This window comes from Lepisma saccharinum, chromosome 10 (assembly GCF_977018435.1).
Source record: "Lepisma saccharinum chromosome 10, izLepSacc3.1, whole genome shotgun sequence".
NCBI classification, from domain to species: Eukaryota; Metazoa; Arthropoda; class Insecta; order Zygentoma; family Lepismatidae; genus Lepisma; species Lepisma saccharinum.
In genome coordinates, this window is record NC_139238.1 from 22,873,041 (window position 1) to 22,892,597 (window position 19,557).

General features: G+C 38.2%; 1 protein-coding gene across 1 annotated transcript in view; it reads left to right on the forward strand.

The window, feature by feature from the left end:
• LOC145993816 (uncharacterized) overlaps nt 1-19,557 on the forward strand; it is a 387,953-nt gene that overhangs the window by 72,777 nt on the left and 295,619 nt on the right. The window contains exon 3 of the mRNA XM_083129646.1: nt 16,592-16,718. Within this exon, the coding sequence (XP_082985772.1) occupies nt 16,592-16,718 (127 nt within the window). The remainder of the gene's footprint in view (nt 1-16,591; nt 16,719-19,557) is intronic.

The window sequence follows — 19,557 nt, forward strand, 5'->3', positions numbered from 1 at the left end:
GAGGTTGTCGAAGGCCCCCGATATATCCGCCAGCACCGCCACTGCATATTTCTCATCAACCATGCCGATCGTGTTTAATAGATTGTTTATAGCGTCTTCGGTAGATCTGCCTTTCGTGAAGCCGAATTGAATGTCTGAGCTGTTTGTTAGAGCTGTGAATTCCAAAAGTCTTTTAGTCAGTAATTTTTCGAATATTTTTCCCAATATGTTGATAAGACAGATCGGTCTGTACGACTTGGGGTGCGTTTCCTCTTTTTTCCCGTCTTTTTTAATAATAATAAGTTCAGATTCCTTCCAAATTTTCGGAAATTCCTTAACAATGAGACATTGATTGTACAGAGACGTTAGGAAAGGGGCGATTGCCGGGCTTGCCATTTTAATGATTTCGGCAGGAATTTTGTCTGGACCCGGCGATTTTTTGCTTCTTGTGGCCGTGATTACAGTTATGACCTCCTCCACGCTGAAGGGAAGGAGGGGTCTGTTGTTGTTTTTTTCTTTATAATTACTTCTGATGTATTTATGGGTGTCGTTATCTTCATTTACGTTATCATCGGGAAGTAGAGTGTTAAGTAGCAATTCCGCTGTGTCTTGCAGGTCCTTGGTGTAGGTGCCGTCCTCTTTCTGCAGAGTTGTAAAACCAGTTCCAATCTTTATCTTGTCCATTGCAACCCTATAGGGGAGTCCCCATTTGTCATTTTTTTAATTTTGATTCGACAAAGCGTTTCCAGCTATTGGTTTTAAAGTTCTTCAGCTCGGCTTCGTATCTGCTCTTGGCCCTCCTGTAGAGATCTAAGTTTATTACCCTCAGAGCGTGTATTCGCGTCCTCTGGTACAGCTTACGCGCTTTCTTCATGACTTGCTTTAGGTTTTTAAGTTTTTTGGGCCAGAGCTTACCAGATTGTCTCCCGCTGGACGATAATTTCGGGGTTGATTGATCTATTGCATTTTTTAGTTCTTCTGTCACGTATTTTGCCCATTCATGCACGGTCTTTGTAAAGTCCACCTGCGGTGGGAGATTTATTGCTTGCATAAGAAGCCTATGATTAGTTTTTCTCCAGTCGTACGTATTTTCGGCATTGCTTGTGGGTTCGTTGATGTCGGTTAATAAACAGAAGGTGATTATGTTATGGTCACTCGTGGTTTCCATGTCGAAGACCTTCCACTCTCGCACTTTTCCTGAGAGTTTGTTGTTTGATAAAGTGATGTCTATGTTGCTGGACGCCCCCGCTGGACGCTGGACGCCCCCGCCCCCGCACGTTTTTCAGATTTTATTGTGACTAATTTTACTTTAAAATCACAGATTCAAGCGATAATAGTGTCCAGCTAGGGAACCTCAAAATAGGCTTCCACAAAGTATTTTAATCCATTGCCAAACATTTCAGTTACGCGAATAATTTTATGCTTTTTCATTGACCGTATTTTTGATAAATTGCGTACTTGCTGAATGAACCATGCCAGGAAATTTTAATATGCAAGTTATGCTAGCAAATGCATTTAAAATTCACGAAACAACAGGGGAGAAGAAGACTAAACCAGTTTTCAAGGCTTAGAAGAAAATATTATTTTTCATCAACTTCCGAGACCAAGTGATTGTGGTGATATCTGACAATAAGACTCTTCCAGATGGTCATGTTTTGCTATTTTTCCAGCGTTCTCTTCGCGATTAGCCAAAATCGGAAGAAAAGCGAAGCAAAATCAATCTAATTTTCAAAAATTCGATTCTGGAGGAATCAAGGTGTCCCGGGTTCGATACCCGGTGGAGGCACATAGTGGTTCGGATCTCACTTTAAACTGTAGGTTCAGTCTCGATTAGCCTTCATGTGCATAAAGTGGACTTGAAATAACAATTCAATTATATTCGATTCTGTGGGGGAGGGGAAAGAAAAGACTGGGCCAAAGCTTATTCTTAAGGGGATGAGATACAGTTACTCACCAATTGTGCATTTATTTCAATATCGCCCGAATGGGCACTGTTACTAAAAAAAACCCTGGGTGCATCCAAGAGTATGAATTTCTCTCCATGTTGCAAGTGCAAGCGTTTTTTTATGTTGATTATTAAGCTGTACACGATGTTTGAAAAATATGATGAATAAGAATTTTCGGAATCCTATGTATTCCTTATGGGGAATCAATTTCAACATCAAGTTACGGCTAATCAAATGCAAGTTTCGACTTTTCCGCTGGTGAAATGCATCTTCAAACTGCCCTCTTCCCGTTGACATCTTTTTCTATTCCATCGGAAGTTTTATATTCCCAAGAGAACGAATAAAATCATACTCCCATATGATCAATGCTTTTCTCTTTACCTCCTAGCAACGTTGCCAAACGTGATGCGCATAAGAGAACTAAATTTCACCCTAAATGGAGTTAAAACTGACTTTCATGGAGCTGATTTAGGAAGGCTGGATAAAGTGCCTCCTAGGGTAATGTTAGTTATCAAAGGGGTGGGGGCACTGCTATTATCGTTAACTCTAAATTGATGACAATTTATTCTTAGTTTTCAACATCTAGATCCCACGGCATCACCCATCTCAATAATCCACCGATGGCCGTATGAAATCGAAAATAAAGAATTCCCTGATAACAATATTATGTCAATTTCACGTCAAACACGGCGCTATAAAGAAGTATCAGAGGGGGGTGGGGTGACGCAGCCAATATAACAATATCACGTCACGTGCAAAATGTAATTATGACAAAAGTTGGTCTATGTTGGCCGCAACCAATGATGGCATCATAGTGGGGCACGGGGGTGGTCGTTCCAGTTCACAGCCGAACGAGTGTACGAAAGAGCCAGATCTGGCTCCAAGAGAGCTAAGTTGGCACACTGCCACGGACGGAAGAGTTTGGGAAGAGGCCTGTGGAGACTGTATCGCATGCCCTTAACGGCCTCTCGCAGAAGTATTGTATTTGTGTCCCCAAAATGTCATTGTTGACCCAGCTTCGTGAGGGCAATTGAGGAGTTATTTGAAAAGAAGTAGCGGGCTGTCTCGAGAGCCATAAAACAGCGGCGATGGGATTCGATGTACTGACCACACGTAACCCAATGGAATAATCGTTTGGCATGTCCTGGTCCTTGGAGGGCTGTTGAGCCATCGAGTTTTTTATATATATACCATACCAAGAATATGAAAGGAGCTTATCTAAGGGGAAGATTTGTAAGTATAAATGAAATTACGAAAATTTGCTTTTATAACCTTGGGCTAAATTATTTAGAATCATTTTCTCGGCATACAACTCTGTTACCTTACCTACGACGCAAAGCAGGTTTATTCCAAAAGTTCTTTCTGTCTTCCCGTTAATTTACGTCGCTGGTCTACCTCATTTCTTGATCGCGACGATGAGGGTGAGTGATAAATTGGTGAAATGAATGGTAGCGCAATCACAGTGATTACATGTAGTCTTAGTCAATGTTCGACAGTGGTACGAGGGTCACTATTTTTATTTTGAGCCTAACAATGAAAAAACAGGAATTTGGCATTGAAAACTGCTTTATTGTTTTTCGAAGTATTCTCCTTTATGGTTAATACACTTTTGCATTCGTTCGAACCATTTGTCAAAGCAGTTTTTCCAATCTTCTTGAGACACCTCCATAATATGGTTTTTGAACGCATCAACGGCGTCTTCCGCCGACGAAAATCGTTGTCCACGCAATTTATTCTTGACATTCGGGAACAAGAAGAAGTCATTGGGTGCCAAATCAGGACTGTACGGCGGATGACCCATCAATTCGATTTTTTGACTGTTCATAAAGTCGGTTGTTAGACGAGATGTGTGACAGCTGGCATTGTCTTGATGAAGAATCATCCGACGGCGTTTGTTTGTTTTCCGTATTTCACCGAAGACCTCTGGCAAACAAATTGTTGTGTAACATTCAGAGTTGACCGTTCTACGTTCCTCTAAAGGCACAGTTGCCACATGACCAGTTTTCCCGAAAAAAACAGGCAACCATTTGTTTCGATGTGCTTCGAGCGCGAACAACTTTTGTTGGATTGGGTTCATCTTGAAACACCCATACAGTCGACTGCTGTTTACGTTCCGGCTCATATGCATATATCCACGATTCGTCACCTGTTACAATCTTACATACGTCTTTTGAAGCATCACGATTGTATTTATTGAGGATTTCTTTGCACCAATTGACGCGAGCGTCTTTTTGAGTTTTTGTCAAATTGTGTGGGATCCAACGAGAACATACCTTTCTCACAGCTAAATGATCATGTAATATTTTATATATGCTGGTGGAACTAATGCCTATGGTTGCCTCAATCTCACAGTATGTCACATGACGATCTTGCAGTATTAGGTTTTGCACAGCATCAATGTTTTCTTGAACAACAACTGATTTTGGACGACCTTCGCGAATCTCGTCGGTGAGCGAATGGCGGCCACGATTAAATTCGTTATACCAGCGTTTCACAGTGGCAAAGGATGGGGCTTCATCGCCAAATGTGGAAGTAAGTTGATCGATGCACTCTTGTCTTGATAATCCACGTCGAAAATCGTAAAAAATCATCGCACGAAAATGTTCACGAGTTAATTCCATTTTATTGTTGTCGCGCAATCTACAAGGCAACATAAACAACACAAATGAAGCTATTGACAAAACATTTGAAGTACGTTATGGTGAATAATGCCAGACGATTCCGTGCAAACGTCAAATCGCGCCTAACTTCAATCAGTGTTGCCAAGGCTCAAAATATAAATAGTGACCCTCGTACTTACTTCTAGCTTCGAAGGTTACTCAGACCACACAAACTATTTGTTGTTATTATTACACTCCTCACAAAAACTTTGAAATATTGTTATATTAGGCATTAGGTGATAGGCAAGATCTTGGAATTCAGCAACACAAGGTATCTGTCTGTCTGCTGGACGTTCTCGTGCTCTCGCCGACATATTCCACCCTGCCTATCACCTAATGCCTAATCGTCGCCGCCTTGTAACCATGGGGTCCTGGTGGAGGCACATAGTGGTTCAGATCCCACTTTAAACTGCGGGTTCAGTCCCGATTAGCTTTACTGGGCATCAAGTAAACTTAAAACACCAATCAATCACAACCTATCGCCTAAAATAACAATGTTCCAAACTTTTTGTGAGGAGTGTATTTTTTAAACTATAATATTATTATTACAGTTCCTTAATAACTTTCCACCGTGCATACGCTCAAGACTTCAACTAACTATCTAACTCTCTAGCCTTCTTAAACCCGAAGGTTCATGGCTGCAGCAACGTATACCTTCCATCTGTCCCCATCTTGAGCAAGATCTATATACTCTTTTCCATCCCTACCAATTTTCTTTAGGTCCATCTCAACATTATCCCGCCATCTTCGTCTTGGTCTTCTACTGGTCTCTTACCATCAGGTTTCCCAACAAGAATCCTGTAAACTCTTCTTTCCTCTCCCATTCGTGCCACATGGCCTGCCCACCTAAGTCTTCTTGATTTAATCATTCTAATAATATCTGGACATGAATACAAATTATGTACTTCTAAATTATGTAACCTTCTCCACTCACCTGTCTCCTCATCCATTTTAGGCCCAAACATTTTCCTTAGGATCTTATTTTCAAGTACTCTCTTTCAATGTAAGGGACCAAGTTTCACATCAGCTACCCTGAATTTATTTTTTGTTGTTTAGCGTCGCATTTCTGCCACTTTTGGCTAATCTCGACGATGAGGATGAGTGATATGATGAAATTGACGAAGGGACACACACAAAGAACACCCACGCCTAGGCCGCGATTCGAACCCAGGACCTCTGACATCGTAGCGCGCTGTGTTAACTACTCCGCTAAAGAGTTCGGAGCGACCATAATTTGGAACGCGATTTTATGTTATGAACCACCGGTATAATTAAATTATCCCCAAGGATCTCCCACGGTGAGATGAAAGGTGTTGGTACCGTGTATATCCTCACGTTGTTTCTCACCGTAGCCCACGGCAAGCCTTTAACCCTGCAGACAGGAAGTCGATAAGCACTGCGGTTTTATTGTGATATTGTGTCGGGTACAAGATTCACTAGAAGTTCCACGGAAAAAAGTTAACTTAAATTAGACCGTAGATCGATAGTCTGTTGAAGTGTGCTGAGCGAAGTTCTTGTGGGTTTCTGAATGTCCAATAGCTTTCCGGTGCTGCGATATTGACAGTACACGGACGTGCCGGCACTTTCTCTATGGCAGGCTGTTCACAGTTGTCGTCAGTCAGATGTTTTCTGTACACGAAGAAGGTGGCATCTCAACCAGATTTACCCAAGCTTCGCGTAGAACTTTAACCATGTCGGTAAGAATTGATTAATGACTATTGTTTTGCCAATTTCTGTTTTTATGAATCATTTCGTTTAATTGACTTCGATTTTCTGCTGTTTTTGGCTAATCGCGAAGATGAAGATGAGTCATGATGAAATTGATTACAAAAAGAACATCGTTGCCCAGGCCGTGAATCGAACCCGAGATCCCTGACGTCATAGCGCGCCGTGCCAACCACTCCGCCACGGAGGTCGGCTCTATTTTTGTTCATGGTGTCAAGACGAGATGAACGAAATTTGGTAGTCTCAGAGATGTCGTTAAGGGGGTCTAGTGGACGTTTGCCTCCTCAAAATTTTCTGTGACTTACAGGAAATTTTACTTTAAAATATCAAAAGCCTCCAAATTATTTTTTAAAAACTTTTTTTTTGTAGATTACCATCGGTTTCATCTTTTAGTTATTGAACTCGTTGGGATACAGATTAATATATATCTTTGTGTGTGCAGTAATAATATATATTTAAAAACTACGATGAACTTAATATGACACAGAAATTTTATGTGTGTGTAGTTAATATAGCCTAATATGTAGTAGAAAACAATATAAAGCTTAGAAGCAATTTTAACAACAAATATCCTGTAAGGCAACAGCCCGTGAGGGCAGAGTCTACCTACCGAATGCCAGTCTCACTCCCATATGCCTCAGCAGAGTGGTCGATCATCCATCCAGCTTGTGGTCAGCACGACGAACCCCAGTAGTTGTAGGTTTGCATGACCAGGTTACGCTCCTCATTCGTAGCTCCCTCACGATGGTGGATGGTCAACGGTACCATGCACCGGCCGAAATCTCAGGAAAAGAGTGTTTCTCACGTTAAGTCTCGTCTTGACTTTACAGATGGCTCTCGTTCTCGGTCTCGTTTTGATTTTTACAAAACCATCTCGTTCTCGATATCATCGGCTATTAATCTTGATTATTATTATATAATTATAATAGATAAGACACATATACATCCATCCAGGACTCCTGACTTTGGAAGGGGTCCCGGGTTCGATACCCGGTGGAGGCACGTAGTGGTTCGGATCTCACTTTAAACTGTAGGTCCAGTCCCGAATAGCCTATCTGTGCATAAGGTGTACTTAAAACAACAAATCAATCAATCAAAGAAATCCTGCCTTTGGAGCGAATTTACAATATTGTGTACAGCCAACGGCAAAGATTAGTTGTAGGCAAATGGTCCATCGGCATTTTCATTATTTTTCATTCTACATCATGTGTTTTTAAAGGAATTGAATTCACTTGATTCGAAGCAGGTGTTTGCCTCTACGCACTGACGTTTTTATTTCAATCTATGTGTGGAAAGCAAACGGAACGGAAATGGAGAATTCACCTACTGTTTCTTTTGCCGTTGGGTTACGCAGAATTGCTTGAATTTCGACAATTTCGAAGTATTTGTCAACTTGAATTAAAGGCGTGGAATTGATTTCAGTTGACAGGATAGAGTGAAAATGGTTGTAACGTTTTGCATTTATAAATGAAATTTTATTTCGTCCTTTCAACAACAGTATATAATAAAGGATTCAGATGTATTACCTGCGGTTCACATACACACAAAGAAATTGTGACTTTGTGATATCTTTTTTCTGCCCATCATCCATTAATCATATCTTCCAATGATTAATGTCTATCTTTCTTCGTTGAAAGGACGGTCGAATCACATTGAAATACTAAAAACTACACGTATATTATTTATAACCGTCAGTTCGACTACAAGGTATGAATATTTCATTCCTTTGAGTGAAAATGTTGGTAGTTATATGGCGGGTTCTTGACAGCTTCGAAAATGAAACCTTGAACTTATTGTCCCTTTTATTCTGATGAGTTGTCCACTGTTTCTCGAAAACATTATTGTTCCGCTAGCTCTATAGGATGCGTCAATAGCAGAAGGTGTTCTAGAACGTATTTACGACCATGCCTTGTATAAGATGTTTCAAAAGTGCCGTAACCTAACGTTGATCGCTTGTAACGTGAAAATCGTAAGGCATTCTTGTAAGGAGTTCTCTGCATGATGAAGCCCTATCTACTGAGATATTTTTCGATACTTTGATTTCCAGTTTATTTCGTACAGGAAATTCTACAAATTAACGGTACACGTTTTTTTGTTTAGCAGAATGCTGTTTTCGAAATAAGAGACGACCACAGTGCCATAATTCAAAAGTTTATCTGCTGTGTATGACAATTTTTGTTCATGTGCATGGATTGTGATTGATTTGGTGTTTTAAGTCCACTTTATGCACAGTAAGGCTAATCGGGACTTAACCTACAGCTTAAAGTGGGATCCGAACCACTTGTGCCTCCACCGGGTATTTCATGTGCATGGAATGGGTCTTGAAATAGCAATTTTATGGGTGATATTTTAGTGGAATACGTCTATAATGTAGGTTGCCAACAGTAGCAGCACAGAAAAAATCCCCCCCCCCCCCCGGGAGATGCAGTCAACATGTGTAATAAACTCTTTCAATTTTCATGTTATAAGCGGTCAAATTTAGGATTTCACGAAATTTGGAACACACTGTATATTGGTCATAAGATTTATCCTGGTACAGTTTCCGCCAAGAAATGGTGTGTCGTCTACAGGCGGGGCCTCCGAGAGATACTTATACTTATGTACGGGCCTCACACCAGCTTTCGTGACGTCACAGGATTAGTCAAGTGTAGTCCATTTACAACATTTAACAAAGTGCATTGTAAGAGTATAATATTTAGTTTTCTGAGTGAATAGTCCTCTCTCATTCGTTCAGAACGTTGCTTTCACCTGAAGAACGTTTCAAATGTTATATGACATCGGAAAATACGTAAACAATATTGATAAAAATCAAATCCAATCTTTACCGTTCTGCATAAAGTACCTTTATTTTTCAAATTACCAATGGAAAGAAGGCGATATAGATAAAATGTCATCCTACATTTGGAACTTACTGTAAGTTCGTAAAGAATTATCGTCATTAGTATATAATTGCTATTAAATTGCTGTGGAATGAGAAACTTAGTGTCCAAGTTATGTATGCAAGATAATTTTGTAAAAGTTTACGTAAAGATGGTTGAGGAAGGAGCTTGTAAGATTAGAATTTCGTATTAAATAAGCTTTCCAACTTTCGAAACTCAATTCCCGTGTCTAATTTGATAAATGTTTAATTTTCTATAAAACTGGTAAATATTTGGATGTCCAAGTTCCCGTGGTTTGGTTGAAGGTTACATTTTTTTAAAAAATATTTTTCGCATCAAAATCTTAACAATCAAGCGAAAAGAGAGAGTGTACAAATGGTAATGCAACAAACGTCTAGCCCAGTGGTTTCCAACTTCAAAAGGTCCGAGGGCCAAAATTATATCCAGCAGTTGATAGACGGGCCGCATTTTTTTTTGGGGGGGGGATTAAAAATTACAAAAATTGTAAGTACTGAACTGAAAATGTAGTACTTTTGCATGACCTAAATTTCGAAAATGAGGCAATAAAACAATGGAATTACAAATCAAAATTGTATAATTACAATTTATTTCACAAAAACCCAATTCTTATTGATGAATTGAAAGAAATTAAAGACACACCATACAAATAAGAATACTTCATAGTAAGTGTTCAATGTGAAAATTGAGTCCGATCTGCTTCTTTTATTAAAGTTGTATTTGAATTTCTGTATTTGAAAGTCTCAGAAGGTGAAGGAGTGAAGAATCTGCCAGTCTGCTTCTGTAGCGGTTCTTGATAAACTTCATTGAAGAAAAAACACTTTCACACGTGTATGTGCTGCCGAACATTGATGTCATTCTTTGCCCAAAGCTACAAAGGTTTGGAAAGCGTTCCTTTATAAGGTATTTGAAAAACTCTGGCCCCTTTTCTTGCCTAGTTTGAAGGAACACATCGCCTTGCAAATCACGCAATTCAGGTTCGAGAGAAGCTATTTTAATTTTCAATCTTACGTTTTTTGGAGATATTGCTCATTTCGATATTTGCACAAACTTTAACAATCAGTCACAGTACAATCCGAGTTGGAACACTGGAAATCTCTTCGTGCGTAGTGAAACAGATCTCTATAGCGCCGCAGTTTGTTTCTAAACACAAAGAGTGAAGCCTTCGCGGAAGCGGGCGAGTTCATTCCACATAGTGAAGGGGTGGAATGCATGATGTAAAGAGAAAGTTACGTCACTTTAGATTCTTCTGATGATCATTATTGACTGCAAAATCAATTCTACCTGTGATATGGTCTTTCTTCACAGAGCTTTTGTTCCTTCAGTAAAAATATAACGTATTTTAATAAAAATAAATAAAATTAACGTATTTTGCAAACCGGCTTCGCGGGCCGCAGAAAAAGGCAACGGGGGCCGCCAGTTGGAAACCCCTGGTCTAGCCTAACCTATTCGCAATACCTAAATGCTAGAAATACCAATCTTAAATAACCTAACAATAATTCAAGCCTATGAAAAGGGATTTTCGATCACACGGAAATGAAACTCGTTGAGAATATTAATGCAACATGCAAGCAACTTACTTTAATTAAGAAGCCCAAAGCAAAAAGCAAGAGAATACAATAAATCTCATGCTCTATCAGGAGATTATTTTTAAAAGAATATCGTATTCCAAAGTCCTTATAATTATATTCCTTTTTGGTAAGCATGCTAGATAATGGTAAAAACCAAGAGATAAGTTAGCCAAGTTATTTTTCAGGATAAGGCGTAAGTTTTAATATATATAAGCGTATTTCATTCATCCCTAATAACGACAATTTACTTCTAACTGTACCTGGACATGTACTGAAAGCGTGTCATGCAAATATTCGCTGACATATAAGTTGATAATTATATTTTCCCTTTGTGCTTGTGATATTTAGAACAGGTTGAGAGATTGAGATAATATCTTGCTCTCCTACTTTTCCACAGAGCATAAATATAAATCAATCAAATGTGTTACATGAAATCACAATGACTGACTATGCAAATGTAATAATCGTTATTCTTTAATAGTAAATTTTCACTTTAGCAACTTTTCTACATTTCCAAATACCTTAAATGTTGTTGACACAAGTACACGTTTTTATATAATTATTTCGTTAACTACATCGCAATAATAAAAAAATATTCCTGTTTTAGACAGAAATAATCGACAAAGCGAAAATATAACATCCATTACCGAGTACAAAGGTACAAAATTATCCACAATGTATTTGTGAAATATGCTAATAAAATTGAACAATGTCGTAAAATTCTATTGATGTACATTGTATTTCTGTCACGTCATGTATATCAAGCACATAATTCTTGTAAACTGGAACATAGCATGAAGAAGTAAGTGAATATCCTTTACTGTGACTGGAAAGAAAATGTGTTAAAGACGTGATTCGTGCACTTTAAACTGCACAATTTCAGACAACGTATGAGCAATGAAACGGACATATAAATAACAATCAACATTTTTTCGTGGCAAATAAAGTAATATAATAGTTACAAAATCGTCATTCATGTAATTAATATTACCATTCAGCTATGTTCACAAATTCCCAAAGGTCGTACACATCGCACTGAACACAGACTTTTTTTTTACTAACATCTAATTAAATGTTGTACTACATACAAACGAATAAATTTACTTGTAACTGATCAGGAGACAACTATGTTTACTTTGCGATAACAGTTATTCTTACTTATTCTTCCTCTGAAATGAATAGATTTACAGGAACTCTTTATCGTACAAATCTCTCATTCAAATACATGTATTTCGCCAAAACACACGACTAATCTTTTGACGTCATCAGGTTGCAGCCCGTATACGGAGTATACACGAAGTATATGCATCTCGGAGGCCCCGCTACAGGCCGTTGTTGCCATACGAAGTTCACGTTCTTTTTTTTTGCCACTCATTAAAAGAAAAGACGTACAGTCACAGACACTTCTGGGTTGTAACAATCCACGGCCAGAATGGCCATGAACAATCCCATTGAAAGTCAGCGTGGTCGTTACAACCCAAAAGTGTCCGTGGTCGAAATCTTTCAACTGGCGTAAAAACAATAGGAAAATTAACTGTTTGCGCGAGTATCGCAGCTTTTTCTGTCGTGTAGGTTTTCCCAGAGGAACTTTACGCGCGTAAGTAGCACAACAAAACATGTTTCATCCAACAAATAAATTTTCCGAGTTCTGGAAAGTAACGCAAAGTAATGAAGTACCGTTACAGTTGCTCTTGTAATATCGGTAACGCGTTACCTTGGGTAACGCGTTATCAAGTAACAAGTTACTTCCTAACTGTGGTTTAATCTTGGGGTTTGCTCAAGTCCGACCGGCAGGTGGCTCTGTATGCACGCACCGAAGTATGAAACATGAAGTAACTTATCTTGATACTAGATTGTTTTCGTTTTACATCGTTATTCTTGTCAATTTTGTATACATTTAGTTTTTCTTTTAATGAGTAGCAAAAGAAGAACATGAGCTTCGTGTGGTTCATGTGTGCAAGTGTAATTTTGTAAGTTTTTCTGGCAAATTCGAAGAATAATTACACTAAACCTTATTTCAATTGAGCAATGCAAGAGAGTGGGTGGGTGGGTGTGTTTTGGACGGTCTAAGCTGTCATGTCGTGAGCCAAAATTTGACTAATTTAGAAATGATCCAACATATCTAGTGCGAGTACTGTAATACATTCTGATGTTACCATTATTCACACACGTATTCTACATAAAAGGAATTCTGTATATGTCTACAGGCACGTACTGTATTTACTCTCTATGTCTTTCAAGTAGAACTATTTTTCCAATCTTGTTTAGCCTGTTTGTACTTGTATTAGTAGGTTAGGCGCCGACCTCAGTAGCGGAGTGATTAACACAGCGCGATGCGACTCCAGGGGTCCCGAATTCGAATCCTGGCCTGGGTATGGCTGTTTTTTGTGAGTGTCCCTTCATCAATTTCATCATATCCATCGTCGCGATTAGCTAAAAGTGAAAAAACTACCCTAAATAATAACAATCAAATAGGTTGTTCCTCTTTACGTTTGTAATTAAGTTCGTAGGTACTACTTTACTATACCAGAGACACCTATCAATGATTTATTTCGCAATTTTTTACATTGCTAACGTACTATTCTGCATTGCGGAACATTTCTTTAGGTGAAATAATTAATTTCTAACGAAAATAATGTATATTTCTTACATTAACGAGTACTTACTGTTGTTCCTTATTTCCCACAAACCATCCACGGGTAGCCCAAAAATTCACGATAGCCCCACGAACCATCACGGGGACGAGGTATGCCTACTAGGTTAGGTTAGGCCTGTTAGTTTAGGTTCCATTAGCACTCCTTTAGTTCAATTTAGCATATACGGACAATACAAGAGCGTATTGTGCTCTCGTGCAGAAAGCAAATGGCTGCAGCAGCAATAGCGCGTCGGAAAGAGATTTTCGTAGAAAACCACATGCATTCGCATTAAAATGGATCAAAACTACATTCCCGAACATCAACAACGCTACAGAAAATGATTTGCGTAAGTACTTTCTCCTGTAAATTTGAAGAAATCCATCTCTGGTATAGTAAAGTGTTACCAGTTCGTATATACGTACGTTGTTACTATTTATGGTTTGGAGTACTTTAGGAGGATTAAGTGTGATTGCCTTAGATTTCTTTACTTTCCGTGCGAAAAGAAAACTTTGCACAAGCTACTTTCTTGTTAATTAATGAATTCTACGACTTCCAAATGCGCAAATTAGTTTCTGTTTGACGTCTCATTTCGATGCTATGAACCCTCGCAAGAACGGAGTTTTTAAATTTTTTTTTTTATTATATAAATTTTGAATGTATGCAACCACGTTGCACAGGTTCACCATAGCTACTAATGAATTAACTCTGCAACCATGATAAGAAGAAAATATTATGCAGGTCAAAGTCCCTCTATAAAATGTAAGGGAGTTTTACTGGGTACTATTGATCATGATAGAAACAGATTAGGTCCAGGATGAAACCATAGGTGTGTGTGTCAAGTGGACGTTCGCCATATTGAATTCAACTCAATTTTTTTTTTAATGGGAATGGGGTGATGTGATATATCAAATCAGGCTAGAATTTCATGATAAAAGCAGCGGTGAAGTTTTTTCAACATATTTTTAATATTTTTACCAGCAAAATGTTATATGCGCATACATTCCACTTACAAAATCTGCTCAATGAGATGACCATGTTCCTGTCAACACACTGGTTGGCATTTCTCCCACTCGCACAGAACATTTTGTAACGTAGCAAATGTGACAGAATCCCAAGCAGCAACTTTCTCTCAGATGGTCAATATCACAGATGTTTACCTCATAGGTCTGTACCATTGCCTTCAAATGTTCCCAAAGGTTTTAGATCTGGGAAACATGCAGGCCATTCAACGAGTCCCCATCTGCCAATCCATGAACTGGGAAATTGAGCATGATGAAACTGTCTCACAATGTTCCCATAGTATGGTGGCCCTCTGTACTGTTGAAAAAAATCTGGAATAACTACTGCATTCCATAAACAACAAATCACGTAACAAATCCAAGCAATCTGAACATTTAAGGTTCTGTAAATGAAAACTTGACCAATCAATCATGATCCCCATAAACCACACTCCACCATTAGCTTACTAAACATAAATATGGGGTGAGGCAGTCAAACGGGAAGATTTAAAAAATTCACAAAAAATAGAGAGAGCAAATATTAGTTAATTTTTGAACATGAATGTACTGTACATGAGTTGAAATTACTAGTGTACCTGAAAAATGTTAATTTTTTTAATATGGTGTCAGTAAGATGGCATCCTAGGTGTTGCACACATTGTCGGAGTGTCAGAGTAAATCCGCCCATGACACTTCGTAGCATCTCCAACGGAATGTTGTGGATCTCTTGCCGTATTCGATCCTTCAAATTATCCCTGGTTCTTGGAGGGTTGTTCTTGAATACTTTCGATTTGAGGTAACCCCAAAGGAAAAAGTCAGGATCCCACAAATTGGGTGAATGGGCAGGCCACGGAATATCGCCGAATGTGCTGATGAGACGACCATGAAATGCGAGTCTAAGCACATCCATAGACACAGACACTGGCAGTATATCTTGCTGGAAGAGTGTTTCTTCATCTGGGTCATAGTCATCGAGGACAGGCGGGAAAAAGGTTACCAATATGTCAGCATAACGTCCAGCGTTTGCCGTCCCCATGTTGGTGACATTCCGCTGGAGATGCTACGCAACATCATGGGTGGATTTACTCTGAGACACCGACAATGTGTGTAAAACCAAGGACGCCATCTTACTGACACAATATTTAAATTAAAAAATGAACATTTTTCAGGTACACTAGCAATTTCAACTCATGTACAGTACATTCATGTTCAAAAATTAACTAATATTTGCTTTCACTATTTTTTGTGAATTTTTTAAATCTTCCCGTTTCACTGCCTCACCCTATATAAGGGTCAGTCAGTGTAAAACAGTCCATCTTGTATATATCAATGTGTAGATGCCGTGGTTCCATGAATCTCCTGCCGCTGGAAGGGAGTTCCATTGTCGCCCCATAGATGGCAGTCACACCACAGGCTTGTGTGAAGCAGTGCGAGTGTGAGCCCTGTGAAGTGCAGACGTGCAGGGACTAGCCATCCAGCATATCATGGAGGCCAGTAAGGAAGAGCAGCGAGCAGTCGTGTGCTCCATCCATCGATTGTGTTGAATGATGTCATTCACATGTTGGATGAGGTCATTATTTGCGATAGTGACAGATAGATGGTCCAGGTCGTGAATCGTCCTGCAGTGACGTTCTTCCTTCGTGAATTCTCCAACTCCACTCCTTCACCCCCAACAGAGATAAACAGTGTTCCCCATACACTGTCATCATTTGACAGTCAATGTCTAGCGTTCTAGCACCTTCCGCCACCAGGAAACACACAACCTTATTGTGGAATCACAAGCAAAAAATCCTGAGCAGACCCACGACTCCAGTGCACCGTACTCCCATGTGGAGGGGAGGGGCAGTGTGGAGCATGCTTCCTTATAGCCCGAGCTGAACGGAAGAAGGGAAAGATGCACGGAGACTTTTTGCCGAAGGTTCTTTTCCTTGTGGTCTCTCTATAAAAATATCCACCTGTTGTTCAAAAAGTGACATAAATTTCTTTTTGTGGATAAATGGTCTCATTATTCAATAAAATTATATATAATTATGTTAGATATAATTATTCATATTTTTAATATTATCATTCAAATTTGGCTCATTTTTGTATGTTAGTTTTATTTTATATATCATAGAAATGATTACTTTTTATTATTCTCAAATAACAACTATTATTAGGATTGTTTTTTTTCTTTCAGGAACGTACTAATTTAGATATTTGTATAGAACCCTACAAGCAGGATAATGCTAGGATAGTCCAGGAGTGTAATGATTTGCATCTAAAATTGCTTAAAAGGAAAGAAGAAATTGAAGAAATTCAAAAAGGTGAGAGATTTTATCAGTATGGAATTTGGATGGGATTAATTATGCAGGTTTTATTAAGACACTGCTGTAACTTTGACCTGTATGATCAAATAATTGATAATTTCTCTTCTTTAAAAAAACACTATGATGTTCCAAATTCTAAAAATAAAAATACATCTGGTTAGAGGGTCATTCCATGCCAAACCATCCAATGGTGGTTGCATGACCATTTTAGAAAAATTTCATATTTAGTACATAGGTTTGTACATGTTTCTAGATATCAAAATCAATGTTCAAAAAAATGTATTGTCTTTAGTTCTCCTGGGCAGCCATTTTTCCAACATGGCGCATGGCTTTTTTTGCTCATGTAGCAATATACAGAAACCTTAATATCTCAAAAACCATTAAAGCTAGAGACCTGAAACAAAATTCATTTTGTAGCTAATGAAGTATACTTCCTATGATATTCAGGTATGTTTTGCTTAAAATTGCATCGTTAAGTACGAAAATTATGGTGGAAAATGGGGTAATAATAGTTAAAAAATTGCATTTTTAAATCAGATTTTTTTAATGAAGGGGTTTAGTCTAAGGCTTGATTTTTTTTCGTGTGTACAGTGTTTATAAATGCACCACTTTTTTACAGCATGGGCTCAAACATGGCCGGTCAGTGAATTTTGACAGTTTTCGGTGTTAAATATCTCAGATGGGTCCCCTTTAAAAATTCTGAAATTTAGCACATAGGAAGCCCTTCATGAACCTAACTCACAGTAACAATCTCAACTTTTAAATTCAGCTCGTTTTGGTCAATGTGAGGTAACGTATGTCACCTAATTTCTGACATTGCAAAGTAAGGTTAAACTACATCCCATACTTAGAATAATGAAGTCTTTTCTTTTTCTTTTTTAAATTTTGGTTAAATAAAGGCTCAGAAAATATAGTAACATAAGGTTTTAATACTTGACTTTCCATAAATTGAAATTACAAGGTATGACAATTGAAAATCTGCGAAATCTCATTGCAAAAGGTTTGATTTATTAGTACCCACGACCAGTTGGTATTGTCAGCTCCAAAACTGAGCATTCCCCATGTTTTTATCAATATAGCAGTACATGCTGCTTAAGATAGGCAGTGGCATGCCCAGGAAGGGGAGGGGGGTTACATATACTTTTTTAGTATACAGCCCTGTTTTTGCCACATTATCCTGCCTGTGACATAATTGTTTATGGAATACTAGGCCGAAGGTATTGGGTTATGACCCCAACAAACCACTGAAAGTAGGCTATTTATTGTGGAGTGTCAAAGCTGGTAGAATATATTATCTTTTGTTTCCTTTATTTTCCACTTTTCTTTTTCTTCCAAGAAAAGACATTCGTTGAAATAGACGTGAGTTATGCACAGCAGAAGATTCAGAGACATGTTTTGATAGGATGTGAGGCAAGCCTGGAATTGATCTGTGCATGTACAATCTCTGTTGTCATTCTTCCTTTGCCGAATGTGCCGAGAGTAGTGACTTGTGAATGTTCGTTATCTGTGACAGGAAATTGAGTGTTCTGTAATATTTTTAACTGGAGAGGACTGTCATAAATACCCTTTTGGTAAGGTTCCCAAAGATCTAACTTATCTTAACAAAGTCAGTGAAAATGATAACACTTCTTAGGTCAAGACTACAGGTGTATGGCTTAGAGACAATATGCAAATACCATTAAATATAGCTTTTAATATAGTAAAGTATGTTGTGATCTTCAGAAGTACCACTTAAAGAAAAGGTTAAGTAAGGTAAGGTAAAAAAAAGTGTCAAGAAAGCCTTATACCAGTTAAATCAATATGCCTGATATGTTGGAGTAAAAGTTTCATATGTGGAGAAAGTGACTCACTTAAATGCCAGAATTGAAATCATGTCTTTGTGCCAAGCCAAGGAAAATTAAAGGAAATGCATGAAGTCTGTTCTGTTTTTTATGCATCTCCTGTTTCAAAACTGAGGAGGCTGATTGCAGAAAAACAATAAAGTGATCTTGCTCGAAAAACTATTCACATCCTACAAGGAGTGCAAAGGAAACTGGAAAGTTGCTTTTCACTAAGTATTAAAACTGAAGGAAAGGAAAGCAAGTGTGACAATCCTTTGCGTGGCCAGTACAATCATATAATTGAAATTATAAGAAGAAAAATGTAAATGAGCAGAAAACTAATGTTGAAAAGGTCAGAATCAACAGTTTGATTGCTACCACTTGGTCAAGAAAAAATATGTGATGAACTGAAGGTTTCTGATAATTTACTTAGGAACTTAGTGAAAGAACAAAGAATCCTGCCTGATTTAACAAAGAGAATGAATAGGAAACTGGAGCTGACAATACCAACTGGTCGTGGGTACTAATAAATCAAACCTTTTGCAATGAGATTTCGCAGATTTTCAATTGTCATACCTTGTAATTTCAATTTATGGAAAGTCAAGTATTAAAACCTTATGTTACTATATTTTCTGAGCCTTTATTTAACCAAAATTTAAAAAAGAAAAAGAAAAGACTTCATTATTCTAAGTATGGGATGTAGTTTAACCTTACTTTGCAATGTCAGAAATTAGGTGACATACGTTACCTCACATTGACCAAAACGAGCTGAATCTAAAAGTTGAGATTGTTACTGTGAGTTAGGTTCCGCTTCCTATGTGCCAAATTTCAGAATTTTTAAAGGGGACCCATCTGAGATATTTAACACCGAAAACTGTCAAAATTCACTGACCGGCCATGTTTGAGCCCATGCTGTAAAAAAGTGGTGCATTTATAAACACTGTACACACGAAAAAAAATCAAGCCTTAGACTAAACCCCTTCATTAAAAAAATCTGATTTAAAAATGCAATTTTT